The sequence below is a fragment of the Elephantulus edwardii genome, unplaced genomic scaffold, assembly GCF_000299155.1.
Source record: "Elephantulus edwardii isolate Elephantulus edwardi_28Jun2011 unplaced genomic scaffold, EleEdw1.0 scaffold00026, whole genome shotgun sequence".
NCBI lineage: Eukaryota > Metazoa > Chordata > Mammalia > Macroscelidea > Macroscelididae > Elephantulus > Elephantulus edwardii.
In genome coordinates, this window is record NW_006399776.1 from 7716964 (window position 1) to 7733417 (window position 16454).

General features: G+C 38.3%; 1 protein-coding gene across 1 annotated transcript in view; it reads left to right on the forward strand.

Annotated features, from left to right (window-relative positions):
- Positions 1-16454, forward strand: part of FSIP1 (fibrous sheath interacting protein 1) — a 186668-nt gene that overhangs the window by 38600 nt on the left and 131614 nt on the right. Inside the window, exons 8-10 of the mRNA XM_006883029.1 lie at positions 519-677; positions 11235-11240; positions 13451-13585. Of these exons, the coding sequence (XP_006883091.1) occupies positions 519-677; positions 11235-11240; positions 13451-13585 (300 nt within the window). The remainder of the gene's footprint in view (positions 1-518; positions 678-11234; positions 11241-13450; positions 13586-16454) is intronic.

Here is a 16454-nt window from a genome sequence, read left to right on the forward strand (position 1 = left end):
CTTGACCCTCCCTTGGTTCCCATGGTGCTCTGGGCTTTCAGGCACACTTTATATCTTATTACATGGTCTCAGCCAAAAGACTGAGATTTCTTAAGAGCAGAGCTCTGTGAGATTCATATAGAATCAGCAGAGCCCAGGATAAGAATACCTATCCACAGTAAGCACACAATGTTGATATTTTAATAATGAGTGCTACTTTTTGTTAGTTATCATCAAGTTGGTGCTGACTCACCTTAGGTGTAACATTGAAATATGTCCAGTCCTGTGTCTTCATGATTGTTATGAAAAAATTCTCAAAGACAATGTGAAACTAAAGTTAAATGGATAAGGTGTTAGATGTTCAATGGAGTTAATGAAATTCAAGCAACAGAGCTTATCCATTTAAGATAACTTTCTAATGTTTTGCTTATGTATCCCAGTATCCGTTGGTTGATTTTGGTGTAGTCCTAAGCACTGATGTAGCATATAAGGCATTTTTGATTGTGTGGGAATGACCTGGTGACATCTGTTTCCTTGAGGCTGATCAGTCGAGCTGGCTGGTCCCAGGAGAAGGATGCCTGCTTGCTGTTGAGGAGCGGCGGCAGCTTGCTGAAATTGAGACAAAGCTCCAAGAGCTTTCTGCAGCTCCCCCCAAAACGTTCAGTTGTCCTTCAAATCTGGAAAACCAAAATGACCAGGTATGCTTAAGTTAAGCATATAGAGACTGTACATGTTTATTATGTATACATACATGTGCTAAAGCTTGTTCATAGAACTTATTAACAGTCTGCTGTTCACTGAACATGTATCTCCAAATTGCTTTTTTCCCATGACTTCTTATTGTTGTTCGATGCTGTCAAGTGTGACCCACATAAACAACATATCTGAGCCCAGTTCTACCCTGTGCTATCCTCACACTTCCTGACACACTAGAGCCAGTTGCAGCACTCACTGTGTCAGTCCACTTGATTGAGGGTCTTCCTCTTCTTTGCTGACCCTCTGCCTTTCTGAGCATCATGTCCCTCTCCAATGAATAGCCTCTCCTAGCAACATGCCTGAAGTATGTGAGGTGAAGCTTTATCGTCCTTGCCTCCAAGGAATGCTCTGCCTGCATTTTCTCTAAGACTTATATTTTTTCCATGACTACAATAGCAATAATAGTTTTAATAAAAGTTTATACTTTCCTTTGGTAACTTTTATTTTCTATTAATTTTTCTTTCACTAGAATGGAGTAACTGAGGAAATACTTATTTACAGATTTAGAATTTAAGCTAATTCATCATGATTAGAAGAGAGGAGAGGGAAGAGAATTGGTATAGCATTCACTGGCCCTTTCAGAACCTTATTTCTCTTAATTCCACAGGTATTGGCTACTAGTAATACCAGTCACTTATCATGTAGTCTGTCACATTTTTTTAAGCTCCTTTAATTTTACATCTAATACAGAATCTCACTATGTCACTGGCTTCTTCTGTTAAGTGTATATTTTGAAGTGATTAGTGTCTGCTTTCAAATGTTTTTTAGAAAGGTGGTGACAGTGTAGAATAAATAAGAGAAGAGAAGTGTGGTATCTTTGAAGAAGCAAAATTCTTCTTTCCCCTCTATTTAATACTTTATGGGATCTAGTTTGGGATGAGGATGGTGCAGGGTAAGGAAGGTCTAGATCTGTTGATCACAGGGTTTCTATGTGTTATCGTCAACTTGACAGTACCTAACAATAAGATAACTTTTTGAAGTTGGGTAATAGTTCTCAGCTGAAGAAAGAGTTCCTGGTAGATAATTTTTTAAAATTATTTTTAAAAAATTTTATTAGCTACCAGTTTTGTTAAAGAGCTTCACCAAATAACATTGGTGCAATATGAAATGAGTGTAATTTTCTTGTTCCTTAAAAGGTTTTTAAAATCAGTAACCGATAGATACTAATTCTAATTCAAAGTGAGTACTTTTTCTAAGTCATTGATTGAAAGTGAGGGGTCTGATTGAGGCCTTTTGAAACTAAAGGAAAGGAGCAGAATCAAGATGGTCTATAGAAAGATTTCATTTTCATTTTACTTGGATCCACAATCAACACGAGGGTAAAAGCAGCGAAGAAATCAAGAGACATTTTGCATTGGGAAAATCTGCTTCAAGAACTTCTCCAAAATGCTAAAGAGTGTGGACGTAAATTGAAAAACTGAAGTGTGACCCAAACCGTGTTCTTTTCAATTCTTGTAACATCTGAAAGTTGAACAATGAATAAGAATGACAGAAGAAGAATCAATGCTGTTATGTTGTGGTGTTGGAGAAGAGTCCTGAATATCCCATGGATTGCCAAAGGAACAAAAAAGTCTGTCTTGGAGGAAATGCAACTGCTTCTTTGAGTCAAGGATGGTGAAATTTTGTCTTGCATAACTTTGGGCATGTTGCCAGGAGGGGGGCTAATCATCCTTGGAAAAGAACATGCTGGGAAAGGTGGAGGGTCAGAGAAAGAGAGGAGTATTTCCACCAACATAAGCAGTGACTGTACCAATGGGTGTGAGCATACCAGAGGTCCTGAGGAGAGTGCTGGGGAGGCAAGGTTCACATTTGTTGTTCCTAGGGTTGCTATCAGTGGTAGGCAACTGGATGGCACCTAATAACAACAACAATAGAAATATTTTGACCACTGGCAAAACCTATATAGAACCATCTCACATTGTAATATTCCCAATTCTAATTTCTGGATTGAGATCTGAGTTCTTAGATAACAGAGAAAATTGGGATCTTGTCCATACTCAGATGTTCTCTAAGACAGTGACATTAGTTATGCTGGTTTACGTTACTGGGTTCCACGTCCCAAGAAGAGTAAGCCTAGATGGGGGGAGGGGCAGAATAAGACTAATCAAAATGATTTTGCTATTTTTTTGAATGATATAGTGGATTTTTTTTTTGGTCATTGTTGTTAGATTTAAAAAGTTGCTAAGATAGCAAAGAAGAGTATTAAAGTTAGAAAATATCTTTTTAATATTATCAAGTATTACTGTTGAAAGATACAGAGTATAGAGATTTATTTAGCCATTAGGATTTCAAATAAAGTATGAATATGATCACATTCCATAACAGTCATGTGAATCACTTTTCAGAGTTTATATTTATGGTTCAAATAAAATATTTAAAACAAGTCCATATTTGACACAAATCAAGTTTATGTATTTTTATGTGAAACAAGGTATATTTAGAGAAGACAGAAAATTACATTCTGAGATTCCCATTGGGCAGGAACAAATATAACATGGTTGTTGAAAAGAAATAATTGATACTTCTTTCATGCAAAAGAGATTATCACTTGAACTTTGTTTATTTACTTCTTGAAATTTTTCATTTATAACTAAACCCAGCATTGAGCCAGAAAGGCTAACACAACAAATTAGCTCGTGGATATTATTTTAGGTTGCCGTATTTTTGAATATATAGTGAAAAGTAGCTTGGATAAACTTTACCTATCTATTCAACTGATGAATGAACTCTACTCCTTTACAGAACAGATATTCCTAGTGTATATTAACTTTAATTTTATTTTTCATCCAAACTATTAACTCATTAGTTATTTTTGTCTATGCTTAAGAAAGAATGTCTTTTAAGTGATATAAAAATTTCTGTTTTCGACTGTATTTAGCCAGTATTGAGTTTCTGCTGTTGTGTAAGCAATTGCAAGGGCTTAACTATCAGGAAGATGCATATAATACTCTGAAGTCAAAATGCCTGGCTTCAAGTTCTAACTTTACTACTTACTAATTTTCTGGACTTGTGCACTCATTGAAAGTACTCTAAACCTCAATTTCCTCAGTTGTTCATTTGGATTCTTGTGAACAATAGCTCAGTTAATATATATAAAGTGCTATGCACAGTGTCTGATATAGAACTCAACCAATGCAGTAATGATGGTAGTAATAGTAATAGTAATAAATGATTTAAGGGATTTATCTTACTTTTGGGAGGAATGAGAATATACATAAATAACTAGTCGAAGACAGCATAAGTAAGTTCAAGATAAAGCATAGAAATAGCTGCTGGTACAATTTAGAAGCCCGGGAGAGAAAGCACATGTATCCTGCAGGAATACCAAGCAAATTCACTTCTGTATCGAGGACAGTAGCAGACAGAGCAACCAGTGGAGGAGGTAGGAGTCAGAGACAAAGGAGAAGATATTAATCATAAAGCACAAGGTGGTAAATCTGTGGCCTGAAAGGCACATTTGGCTTGCAGATACGTTTCCTTTAGCCCACATAGAATTTAATAAACCCCACCACACCCCAGTCAATATCTAAAAGCTGTGTGAATTAATAGAAAAATACAAATTTCTATTTTATTTTTTTTAAATTAGAAAATCTGGCAACATTAGACTTAAGTCTTTAGTTGGCAACTCCTGGATCATATTCATATAATTTTCCATACACATTGTATTTTATTCATGCACATAGTGGGTTTTTCTTTCTTGTTTCACACTTTTCTTCACTGACATTATGTTTCATATAATCATTTCCATACACTATGTTTTATAAAATGAATCACCATTGGCCTATGCCCACCATTACCCCATCTTTTCAGGTCCCCACCAGATCTTTCCCATTTCCTTTACCCCCTCTTTCTTCCCATCAAATTGTGTGACCCTATGATTTAGCCTCTTCCTATCCTCATCCCTGTGCTCTCACCTCTTCTCCATTTGGGCGGCTATACACATTTTGCTAGTTATCCTTCGGTTTTTCCAGAAGGATACTTCATAATGGACTTATGCAGTATTTGTCCTAATGAGACTGAGTTAGTTCACTTAGCATTATGCCCTCCAGTCTCTTTCAAGTTATGTAATATTTAAAAAAGTGTTGTTCCTGAGAGCTGTGTAGTATTCCATTGTGTGATTTCTCAATCCACCAGATTGTGGTTGGATATTTGGGATGTTTCATATTCTTGCAATGGTGAATAATGTTGCTATGAACATTGGCATACAGATCTCCATTTGTGTCTCAGTTCTAATTTTCTTGGGGTATATTCCTAGCAGTGTAATAGCTGGGTCATATGGAGTTTCTATGTTTCTGCCTTCCAAAGTGGTTGTACCATTTTACAATCCTACCAACAGAATATGAGAGTTCCAATCTCTTCACATCCTCTCCAACATTTATTGCTGTTCAGCTTTGCCACTGCTACTGGGTGAGATGGTACCTTACTGTGGTTTTGATTTGTATCTCTTTTATGGAGGCAAGGGTTTTAAAGCTCCATCTCAAAAACTTTGGACACATGGCTAGGAGGGGCCAGTCCTTGGAGAAGGACATCATGCTTCTAAGGGTGGAGGGAGAGCACAGGAAAGGAAGGCCCTGGTTGAGGTGGATGGACACAGTAACAGGGGTGGTGCAGGGAGGTGTGTCAGAAATAGTGAGACTGGCTCAGGACAGGGAAGAGTTCAGAGCTGTTGTTCACGGGTCTCCTATGAGTCAGTCAGTGTTGTGGAACATCACAAAAACAGTATTTGTTTTATCAAAAATTGATTTTTAATTTTGATTTTTTTAAGACATCTTGTTTTAAAATGTTTAGTTTTATAGAGAGCTCTGGTAGCTTAGTGGTGTGGAGTTGTACTGTCAACTCAAAAGAACACAGTACCAATCCACCAGCTACTCAGGGCTGGAAAGATGAGCAAGCGGTCTCCTCCTATGTGATTTTCCACCTTTGAAAACCTGCTGGCAGGCCAACTATGACTTGCTTCTAATTTGACAAATAACAACAACAACAACAAATCTGAGTAATTTGAGTGTCTCCAGTATGTGAATCAGAGGTTTAAAAAACTCTGGGGATTGTTACAGGGTGGGCTAGAGATCTCCTTTCCCTTGCTAGCTTGTTGATGATGATGTTCCCATATAGATTCCTTGGAATGCCTCTTAACTTTATAGACATGTTTTAAAAACAGCATTTGACTTTTACATATGTGGTCTCTGTAGTGTAAAATGCATGTAAAAAGCATGTGGTCACATTCACAAGAAAGAATGACATGTTACAGTTATTGCTTTAATGCCAATAGCATCGTGTGGTTGCAGTTTTTGCATCTGCTTTCTATTTTCATTTCATCTTAGCAAAGGAGAACTAATTGAAGCAATTTTTCCTTAGGATCTGTGGTTTAACTGTGCATACCTCCCTGCATCCATCCTCTAAGCCTCCAACAAATCAGCTACTTTTTCTCCACATCTTGTAAATCCCACCATAAAATTGAATGATGTTCCCTAATTTAGTTACCATATTTCTTGTTTGTAGATGTATTAGATTCTAGCATTTTCCAAAAGTATTTAGGATATAGGAGTTGTTTAAGCATTCAGTTTCTTAAATCCCTAGCAACTGGATTCAATAATAAATTCATTTCAGTTTGGCTCTTGTAAAGAAGTGTAATTTAATCATTCATCTCTCATACAATCAGTCTTACTAAATATAGAATTTCAGTTCATGGTAGAGTTTGTGTGTGTGTGTTAATGGAATGGAGAGTCTTTTGAAATGGCTTTCATTGACAAAGATGTCTTTGTTCTTAAACCTACAGATTTAATGTAATATGATGATCCTCCTTAATTTGCTTTTTTTCTTAAAATATTGACTCAGTTGCATATAATTTGGTAAAACTAACAAAATATGAATAAAAATTAATATTAGTTATTATTATTATGTGCTGTCAAGTTGTCTGCAACATATAGCTAACCTCTGTACAACAGTTCTGAAGCCTGCCCTGTCCTGAGCCAGTCTCACTGACTCTGATACACCTACCCCATTGCCCAAGTCACTGTATCAATCCATCTTATCTGAGGTCTTCCTCTCCTGCACTGTCTCTCCACTCTTCTGAGCATGATGTCCTTCTCCAAGGATTTGTCCCTCTTGGCAACCTGCCCCAAAGTATGTGAGACGGAACTTCAAAATCCTAGCTTCCAAGTACAAACTTGGTTTCACCCTCTCCAAGACAGACCTATTTGTTTTCTTGGTGGTTGATGGTATTTTCAAGACTCTTCTCCAGCACCTCAACTCAAAGGCATCAATTCTTCTTCTGTCATCCTAAGTCATTATCCCACTCTTTGATGCATAGCAAGTAATTGTAGAGACCATGGTCTGGATCAGGCACACCTTAGTCTCTTGACTGACATCGTTGCTTCTCAGCACTCTGGAAAGGCCCCTGACAGCAGATTTACCTAATGCAATTTGCCTTTTTATTTCCTGACTGCTGGTGCCAAAAGTGTGATTGAGGAGCCCAGCAAACTGTTAACAACCTCAATCTCTTCTTCACCCATCATGGTGCTGTCACATGGTCCAGTGGTGACAGTCTTTGTCTTGTTGATGCTGAACTTCAATCCATACTTAAGACTACAGTTCTTGACCTTCTGCAGCAAGCACTTCAGATCCTCCTCAGTTTCAGCAAGCAAGGTTGTGTCATCTGCATAGTGTAGGTTGTTGATAAGTCTTCCGTTAATCTGATGCCACATTCCTTGTCATAAAGTTCGGCCTCCCTACTGATCTGTTGTTTGTATAGACTGAAAAGATATGGAGACAAGACACATCCCTGACACATTCCCTGATTTTGTATCATGTGGTATTTCCCTGCTCTGTTCTAAAGACTGCTTCCTGGTTAGCTTTCTTATTAAAGAAAATGTCAATTGTATTTATTAATTTATTTTCTTATTAAGAGCATAATATTGTAGATAGCAACAATGAACTTTATTTTATTATCTCTTTTTGTCTCAATAGAGTTAAACTTGAGGAAAGATAGGACATTATTTAACACATAATCATGAAAAAGGTTTTGCTGAGACCAAGGGTTTCCACATTTCTGATGGAGACAGTTTGACCTGAGATAAACTTAGTACACTGGTTCATCTCAGAACAAGAATTTAAAAGCTTCTTATGTGTGTTTGTTTTCTGGATTGAAGTGGGTCCCCCTAGACATATGCTGATGGATGTTCTAACTCCTGTACTTGTGAATAAAGTCTTGTTTGGAAATAAGGTTTTCCTTTTGTTTTCAGTAAAGTTAATGAGATCATATCAGAGTGAGACAGACTATAAGCCGTAATTCCTTCCAAATGGTGTCTAAGAAAAGGGAAACACAGACACAGAGTGAGAGGCAAACACAGAAGGAAGATCTCATGTGCGGGTTCACCTATTAGAAAAAGAACACTAGAATGTCTGAGGCCACTAGAATTTGGACGATACAAGGAAAGATTTTCCCCTAGAACTGACCAGTTCTGTCTAACTCCCAAATTGAGATGAGACGTCTAATCTCCAGAGCACCTACCATCACCATCACCACCAATTTCCAAAGCTGTGAAGAAATATATTTTTGTTCTTAAAAGCCACTTAATTTAAGGTATTTTATTTTGGCTACTCTAGGAAATGAAGAGAACTAAGAACTAAACACAGGCACAGAAATCTTATTGTCTGCTCACTTCCCAAAACTATAGAATTAAATATGGAAGCACAGGCTTCTGGCCTGAGGAGTAGTAGTTAAGACGTTACTTCAGAAATCTTTGCCGACACTGCTAACTTGACAGCAATCTTTTAAGTCTGAGGCATTCCTCTTGTCATGTATGCTTTATAGATTACTCTGAAGACTATTTCTATCTCATTGTTCTTCTGTATTATGCTTCTTATATTGTCAAAAGGGAGCTCTGGTGTCACAGTCCATAGGGAGTTGTGGTGCTAACACAAAAGTGGCACCTCTGTGGTGGTTTGAAGCCAGCAGGTGCTCCTCCAGAGAAAGAAGGACAGATTCCCCCCATGTGACTTACAGCCTCAGAAACCTGCTCGAAGGTCAGCTCTGAGTCAGTTCTGACTTGATGGAAATGAGTGAGTATGATATTGTCAAAGTTTCTTTAATTTTATGAAAATATTAGAAGATGTAAAAAGAATCTGTTTGAAAAAAATAAAATTCCATTCTTTAAGTACTACCAGGCAATTGATCATAGCAATAGCAGGAGCCTGTGGAAACGTTGGGTAGCATTCTGAGAATGCACGGCAAGCTGACTTCATTTAGGTAAATTTGCTTTTTATAGCCTCTGTTATAGCATGCTTTATTTGCATATCAGAAAACTTATGATGCTTTGAGAAATTTCCTTTGTATTTGTTTTTGAAAAGGAAGTTTCTTAGCTTCAACGACAGCTGTTGACATTGTCAATACCACAGATATTTTTCTAAGGATGAATTTAGAATCCCTTGGCAATTAGCTAGCTGAATAAGCAAATACCTGTTGACCTGAAGGACAATTCTCATGGCTATTAGCATTCAGTGCATATCAGGGAGAGCTTTTACAGAACTGGTAATAAAAAAAATTGTATATGACTCAGAACACACAATGGCAGAGTAATGATGTGAGGGGAGAATCTGCTAAACATTCCTGTCACAAGAAATCAAGATATTTCTCAAAACAATTATGAGATATCATCTCACCCCAGTCAGAATAGCAAAATTTAACAGAGCAGCAAACAACAAATGCTGGTGAGGTTGTGGAGAAACTGGAACCCTTATTCAATGTTGGTGGGAGTGTAAAATGGTGCAACCACTGTGGAAAGCAGTGTGGCGCTTTATCAAAAAGTTACAAATAGAGATACCATTTGACCCAGCAATTCCACTACTGGGAATATACCCCAAAGAGATCATAACCACCACCCAAGTAGATATATGCACACCCATGTTTATCGTGGCTTTGTTCCCAATAGCAAGGAGTTGGAAACAATCCAAGTGCCCATCAACAAATGAATGGATAGAGAAGCTGTGGTATATTCACACAATGGAGTACTACGCTGCATTGAAAAACCAGGAACTCATGCAATATTATTCAAAATGGGTGACCCTGGAGGACATTATACTGAGTGAAATATCTCAGTCACAAAAGGACAAATACTGCACGGTGCCACTGTTGTAAAACAGGACTGACCTTAGGGTTGGGGGGAGACTGAGAAGGATGGGTTCAATAATGTATACTACATTAAAACAGATGAGGGAGAAAACTGTTTAAAAGGGATATGTGATTAGGTATTTTTGTCATGATAGGAGTCCAGAGCAAAGGCTGCATAGTAGAGTGGACCTCTGGGGGGAGGTGAAAGAATTTTTATTTTAATTTTCAAAGAGAAGGGTGTGCTTGGGGCAGGAGAGGTGGGCAGGGAGAAAAGTGTAACAATGAATGAATGGAAATCCAAAGTCTCTGTAAATTTTCATTAAAATTAATAATAAAAATATAAAGAAAAAACTCCCCAAAACCAACAAAACAAAACAAAAGAAATTAAGATATTTCTTGATGATCATGAAAATGAACATGTGTTTGGCACTTTGGTGTGAGAACAGAACCTCTCCTAGAACCACAGGATCTCTTGAACATGTCACTGGGTACTTTTTTCCAGAATCAATGATGATTTCATCTGGATTACTCTTGGCCTCTACTTTCATAATAGATATCCTTCAGTTATTTGAACTGTATAGTTGTGCTGTCAGAGATCATGTCTGAGAAAAGATGTTTTATAATACTTTGGGCCCAACTGTAGAGAATTATTGCAGTGCTGTGGACGACTTGATAGGGCTTTCTAGTCATAGTCTGGATAACTCCTACCAGATAACTGGGTCACTCTCGCAGTCATGGCTATGGGTCAGTTCCTACTTAAAGACAATCCATCAGGTTTTGAGGCTATCAATTTTAATGGCAGGGACCACTTATCTTTCTCCCACGGAGATGCTGGTCAAGGCAAACTGTCTGAGATGTGTAGCCTTTGTGTGAGTAGTGTGATTTGTACCACCAGTGTTCTTCTAACTCTAGGCAGTACTGTTACCGTCCACTTGATGCCCTGGTTTTGGTCTTATTCATGCAACTAAAGAATTAAGCCAAATGTGAGAGACAAGAGGGAGTGGTACCCAAGCTACAAAAGTAGCACAGTATACAGCAACTTTAGTGACTCTTAAAAGAGTTGTTTTAATGTACAGCAAGTGTGGAGCCTTTAAAAGAACTATTGTTTGTCTTGCTCAAAATGGTCTCAATGTGGGCTGAATATGCTAACATGAAATATCATCAGTTTTGCCACCAGGCAGGCCTAAAAGAAGCCGTCAAAGAATGGGAAAGGGAGGACCCTTGCTGTCTTCTACACTGAGCTGAGAGCACTGTGTGCCCCATGCATTCAGAGTCCCTGCATTGAACACTTCCTTCAATCAGGAGACAGAGAATTTTAACACTTTAACAGTAACACCTTGGTGGCAGACAAACAGGCAGAAGAGGAAGCATAGGCAGAAAAAACCCCAAGAGACCAGTATAATACAGAGCTGTGGGCTCCCAGTCCACGGGGGTGAGAAGGCTGAGGGCCTTCGGGGCAGGAGACATATGGGCAGAGTGGGCACCTTGGGACATTTGTCAGGGAGCTGAATTTGCTGACCTGTAGTTGCTAACGCTGAGTTCTTTCCAGCCTTGCTTTCCGGAGCAAGATGCTTTCAGAGGACTCTTAAAATGGCAGAGCTAAAAGAGTTTTGTAAGACTTGTACATGCAATGCAGAGGCCACAAGAATGAGGGCCCAGGGAGTCCTGCCTCTGGCACAGCTGAAAAGAGGCAGTACTGACAGAATTGTATCCTGAGCATTCTTCATTCTGAATTGTAACTTTCCTAATAAACCCCATAATTATAATAGGTGAGTTCTGTGTGGCCATTGCAACAGATTATCAAACTCATAGGTAGAAGTAGAGTGTGTTGTGGGAGGGATGGTTAGTGTCAGTTTTGGTGGAAGGATTTGGAGTGTGGGAGGGACAGTGTGGATGATGTCATAGGAATTGGCCTTGGGCTGCTTTTGCTACTTTGATGAGAATTCCTTCCTTTATGAAGTTAGAGGAGGTCGCGTGCTGCAGCCCACAAACCCACTTCATTTTTACAGTTACATTCTCACAGACTATTAGAGTTGGGATGAATTTTATCAGAAGAAATGGAGAATCAAAAGGAGAATGTACTTTCTTAAAAGTACACGGCTGTTACACTGATGAGATTTATAGCATAATGAACAACTAAGTGTCTCAAGAACTAACAATCATTAGTTCTCAATTTCTCACATAGCTGTGCTTCAGGTTGTCCTATTAAATCTTTGGAGTGAGGCTAGTCTTTGCATTTGTCTGCTTGTTTGTAGGTATTATAGGGGGTTCTTAAGGGAGCTCTGCCAGTTGCACAGCTAACTCAAAGGCAGCTCCTCTCTGACAGTTTGAATCCACCAGGGGCCCTGCAGGAGAAAGATGGTCTTTCTCCTCCTATGTGATTTACACAGTGAGTTCTAGTTTTGATTGCTGGATTTGAAAGATACCTGGTGGCATATAGAACATGACACATTGGGCTGCTTACCAAAAGGCCAAGCTCAAATCCACAGGCTACTCCTTGTGAGAAAGATGAGGTTGTTTCCTCCTGTAAAGATTGACAGTCTCAGGAACCCAGTGGAGGGTTGATGCAAGTTGAAATTTCCTTTACAGAAATGAGTGGGTAGACGTTTCTGAAGGACAATGAAGTTTGAAAAGTGCTGGTTTTTCACTGAGTGATGAGAAAGTAGAAACTAAGGCAATGAGGAGGAGAGAAAAGCCTTAATTTGGAAAGCTAGAAAGTAGATTGATGACCATTCTTGGTGGCTCACTGTATATGAGTAGTGGGGGAGTGGGAGGGCTCTGACTTGAGCAATTTCAACACTGTTCAGTTGTGCCAATCACTAACACAAGGCCACATCAGTAGGAGAACTACTGGAGAGGAAATAGAATGCTTGTTCAGATTTAGATGGAGGACTGACTGACTGTGGAGAAATATTAATTTTTATCACAGAAATATAGTATTAACTTTAAGAGTATTATTTTATAAGTGTTTTTAAAAATAATGGAATTTTTTGTTACATAATGCTTATTCTTTTCAAAGAACTTTTAGTTACACACCCTACTTATGTTTCTTTGGTTCTAAAACTGCTGCACGTTTGATACATATGGAAAAGACTTCCCTCTGCCCCAGACTAACTTTCATCACTTTAGATGCTGAAACTGAGGCTCAGAGAGGTTGATTGATTTCCTTAAGGTGATCTAGTCAGGAACCAGGTAGAGCTAGGATTTAAAACTTTGCCTTTGCCAAATCTAGTGCTCTTTTTATTGTTATAGAACTATTTCAACATTACATGGATAGGCATTTTCCCCTCCATATTATCTGATGAAATGGGAGTTTCGAGAAACTGGTTTACTCAAGGCCTCAAACTGAAAAGTATCAGTGTATATACTGGAAGTCTGATGTCTGCTTCCTGGACATTATGCCTGCAGTTCATTTCTCTGTTTGTTTTATGCATAGTTAAGCATTTCCATGCTCAAACAGAAAGAATTTTTTAAAAAAAGGGTTACAAACACCTTTCGAAGAGAAGAGAAAACCAAGGCCAGCTCTGAAAGCTTAGTTGTTGTGGGAGTGTGTGTGAGAATGCATATCCAGGCTGTAAATGACTTGAATTTTTTTTTTTTAATTAGGAACTCATCTGTGATGACAGAAATATGGAAATAACTCCTGGTGAGAAAGTGCTTCAGAACATCAAAGAACAACGGGACCAACAAAATAGGCTAAAAGCAATAGATGAAAAACTGAGAAAGATGAAGGAAAGTGTGGTAAGTGGTTTACTTAAAGCTGAGTTGTAACCAATGGCTGTGTTGAAAAAGATTCCAGTTTTCTTTGACTTTTTAAATAATGTGTTTAATCATTCAAGAAAATTGTCATAGGAATTTTTCAGTCAGTATTTTAATAAAAGCTACAACTATGATTCACAGGGCTTAAGCTGTTGTTCTTACTTCATATAACATAATAAACATGAAATACTGCCCGAGTAATGATGTATAAGTTCAATATGCTTCATCTGGTAGTGACATAAATTATGTTCTTTGTGGAAAATTTGGGAACTGTTCTCTATAAATTGTCTTTATATGTAGAACTTAAAGTTTAAATACTCTAATTTTTCTTTCATAATGAATACAGTTTTTCATTGATTAGCCTGAATTGCAACCTAAATCCTTCCTGAGTCTATTTTATGTTTGAGGGTTTTTTTTCTCTTTTTGCTCATTACTTAAAGACTTCATGTCATTGATGAGCAAAAGCCCCGGAATCAACTAAATTGTAAGTTGGTTGATATCCTGAATTAGAAATGCTTCTAGTATTTTATTATATCAACAACATTGTAGAATATGATTTTTACCTATTCAAAGAACGTTTCCAGCTGTGTATTAGACTGTTACCTAAAATTAAACATGACAATTAAAATGAAACATTAGATTTAAAACATTCTCTCTCCCAGCATATCCACTTTCTCTCTACCCTAATTCTCCTCTCTAGAGTGGTCTAAGACTTAATTATGTTTTAACCACTAAGTCCAATTTGTTACCATAACTTGTCACAGTTTTCTATGATTCTTAAAAAAATCTCCTGGGTATTTCCACCCCCCCTTCTTTAATCACCCCTCTCTGAACTTTGTCACTTGTGCCTTGGCACTTACGTTGTTGTTATGTACTATTGAGTCAGAACCAACCCATAGGTGACTCTCCAGCAGGTTTTCAGAGGCAATTGTACTGGAAGAGACTGCCCATCTTTTTCCTATGGAGTAACTAGTGGATTCGAACCATGTGCCTTCTGGTTGGCACGACATCTCCTTACTGCTAGACCACCACAGCTCAGTCATTTATAACCTAGTCTTTTTGAGATTTTTGGGCTCCCAGTCACCCTTTTGTCTCATTGTTGTTGTTATTGTTGTTATGTGCCGTCAAGTCACTAGCTACTCATAGTGACCCTATACAACAGTCCTAAACCCTGCTCTGTCCTGTGCCAAACGCACTGTCCCCGATACACCCATCCCAATTACCCCAGTCACTGAATCAATCCACTTCATAGAGGGCCTTTCCCTCCTGTGCTGTCCCTTTACCCTCCCAAGCAAGATGTCCTTCTCCAAGGATCCAAGGACCGGTGCCTCCTTACAACATGTCCAAAGTACATTAGACAGAGGCTCAGAATCCTTGCCTCCAAGGAGCCACCCAGTTTAACCCTTTCCAGGATGAATCTGTTTGTTTTCTTGGCAGTCCATGGTACATTCAGTACTCTTCTCCAGCACCACAGCTCAAAGACATCAATTCTCCTTCTATCCATTTATTTATCATTTATTCCATTTAACATGTTGCCCCATGGAGATAAGTGCCAGACAAGTGATTTGTATTAAATCCTGATTACCTCATAATCCCTCTCGAATGTCCACCAATTTTGAACAATCCTGAGAGTCTTCGCTCCTCACAATCACACCCAGCTGAACTGCTCCTACCCTCTGCAAGCTCTGACAGCATCACTGACAGGGAACCCACTGGCTATCTAAGGCTACCTAGCGAAAAAAAAAAAAAAAAAAGGAATGCAATGCATTGTGCTTTTATTTAAAATTCCTTTTTCTTAGTTTTTCATGGGATATTTTATGGGAATTAAATTTTAGGGAGATATGTTTCTATTTTTTGTGGAATTACTCACTCATTTGAGTCTGTTAATTTGGAGGGGAAAAAATTAAATGGGAGAATAGTTAAGTGCCTGATACAGGCCATGGTCTTTTCAATTACTTGCTATGTAATGGAAAGTTGGACAATGGCTGGGGATGATAGAAGGAGAATTGATGCCTTTCAGCTGTGGTACTAGAGAAGAGTATTGATTATACTGTGGACTGCTAGGAGAACAAACAGGTTTATCCTGGAGAGGGTGAAGCTGTGCTGCAGCTGTGTCTGATTTACTTTGGACATGTTGCAAGGTAGGATTAGTCCTTGGAGAGGGACATCATGCTTGGGAGGGTGGAGGGACAGTGCAGGAGAAGAAGACCATCGATGAGATGGATTGACTCAGGGACTGGGGTAATGGGGGGGGGGTAGGTGTATCAGAGACAGTGAGATTGGCACAGGATAGAGCAGCGCTTAGGACTGTTATACATAGGGTCCTATGAGTCGCAGGTGACAACAATAATAACAAAGAGACTTTGCATCAGCAATTGTGTTGGTGATGCTAGAGAATTGCAGATTTGATGTCCTAAAGAAGAAGATTGACTGGTTTTGAAAACTCTTAGTTGTTTTTGTTGGTCCACAGCTGCCAATCCTTTGCTTCCACAATTCAGTTCCCCTGATTTCTGACATGTATCCATTCTTTTCTCTAGAACTTCTACTGTCTTTTCATTTTCTGCTCAAACCATTGGCCTTTAACAAATCCTAAATATAATTTCAGCACATATCATGGAAATAGATGTGTTGAGAGTTGACTTGTATCTTAATGGAAAATAATATTTTATAAGTGGGAAAACAACTTTTAAGCATCTTCTTTTTTATTATTATTTTTTTAAATTTTTCCAATTTTTGTATTGGGAACCAGAAGTTAGGGCAAAATAGCTGCTGCTGAAAACTGTTTTCTCAGTACAAATGCAAATGCTCCCCTTTTAATAAATGTGTTTGGTCATAAAACATGGCCACTTAC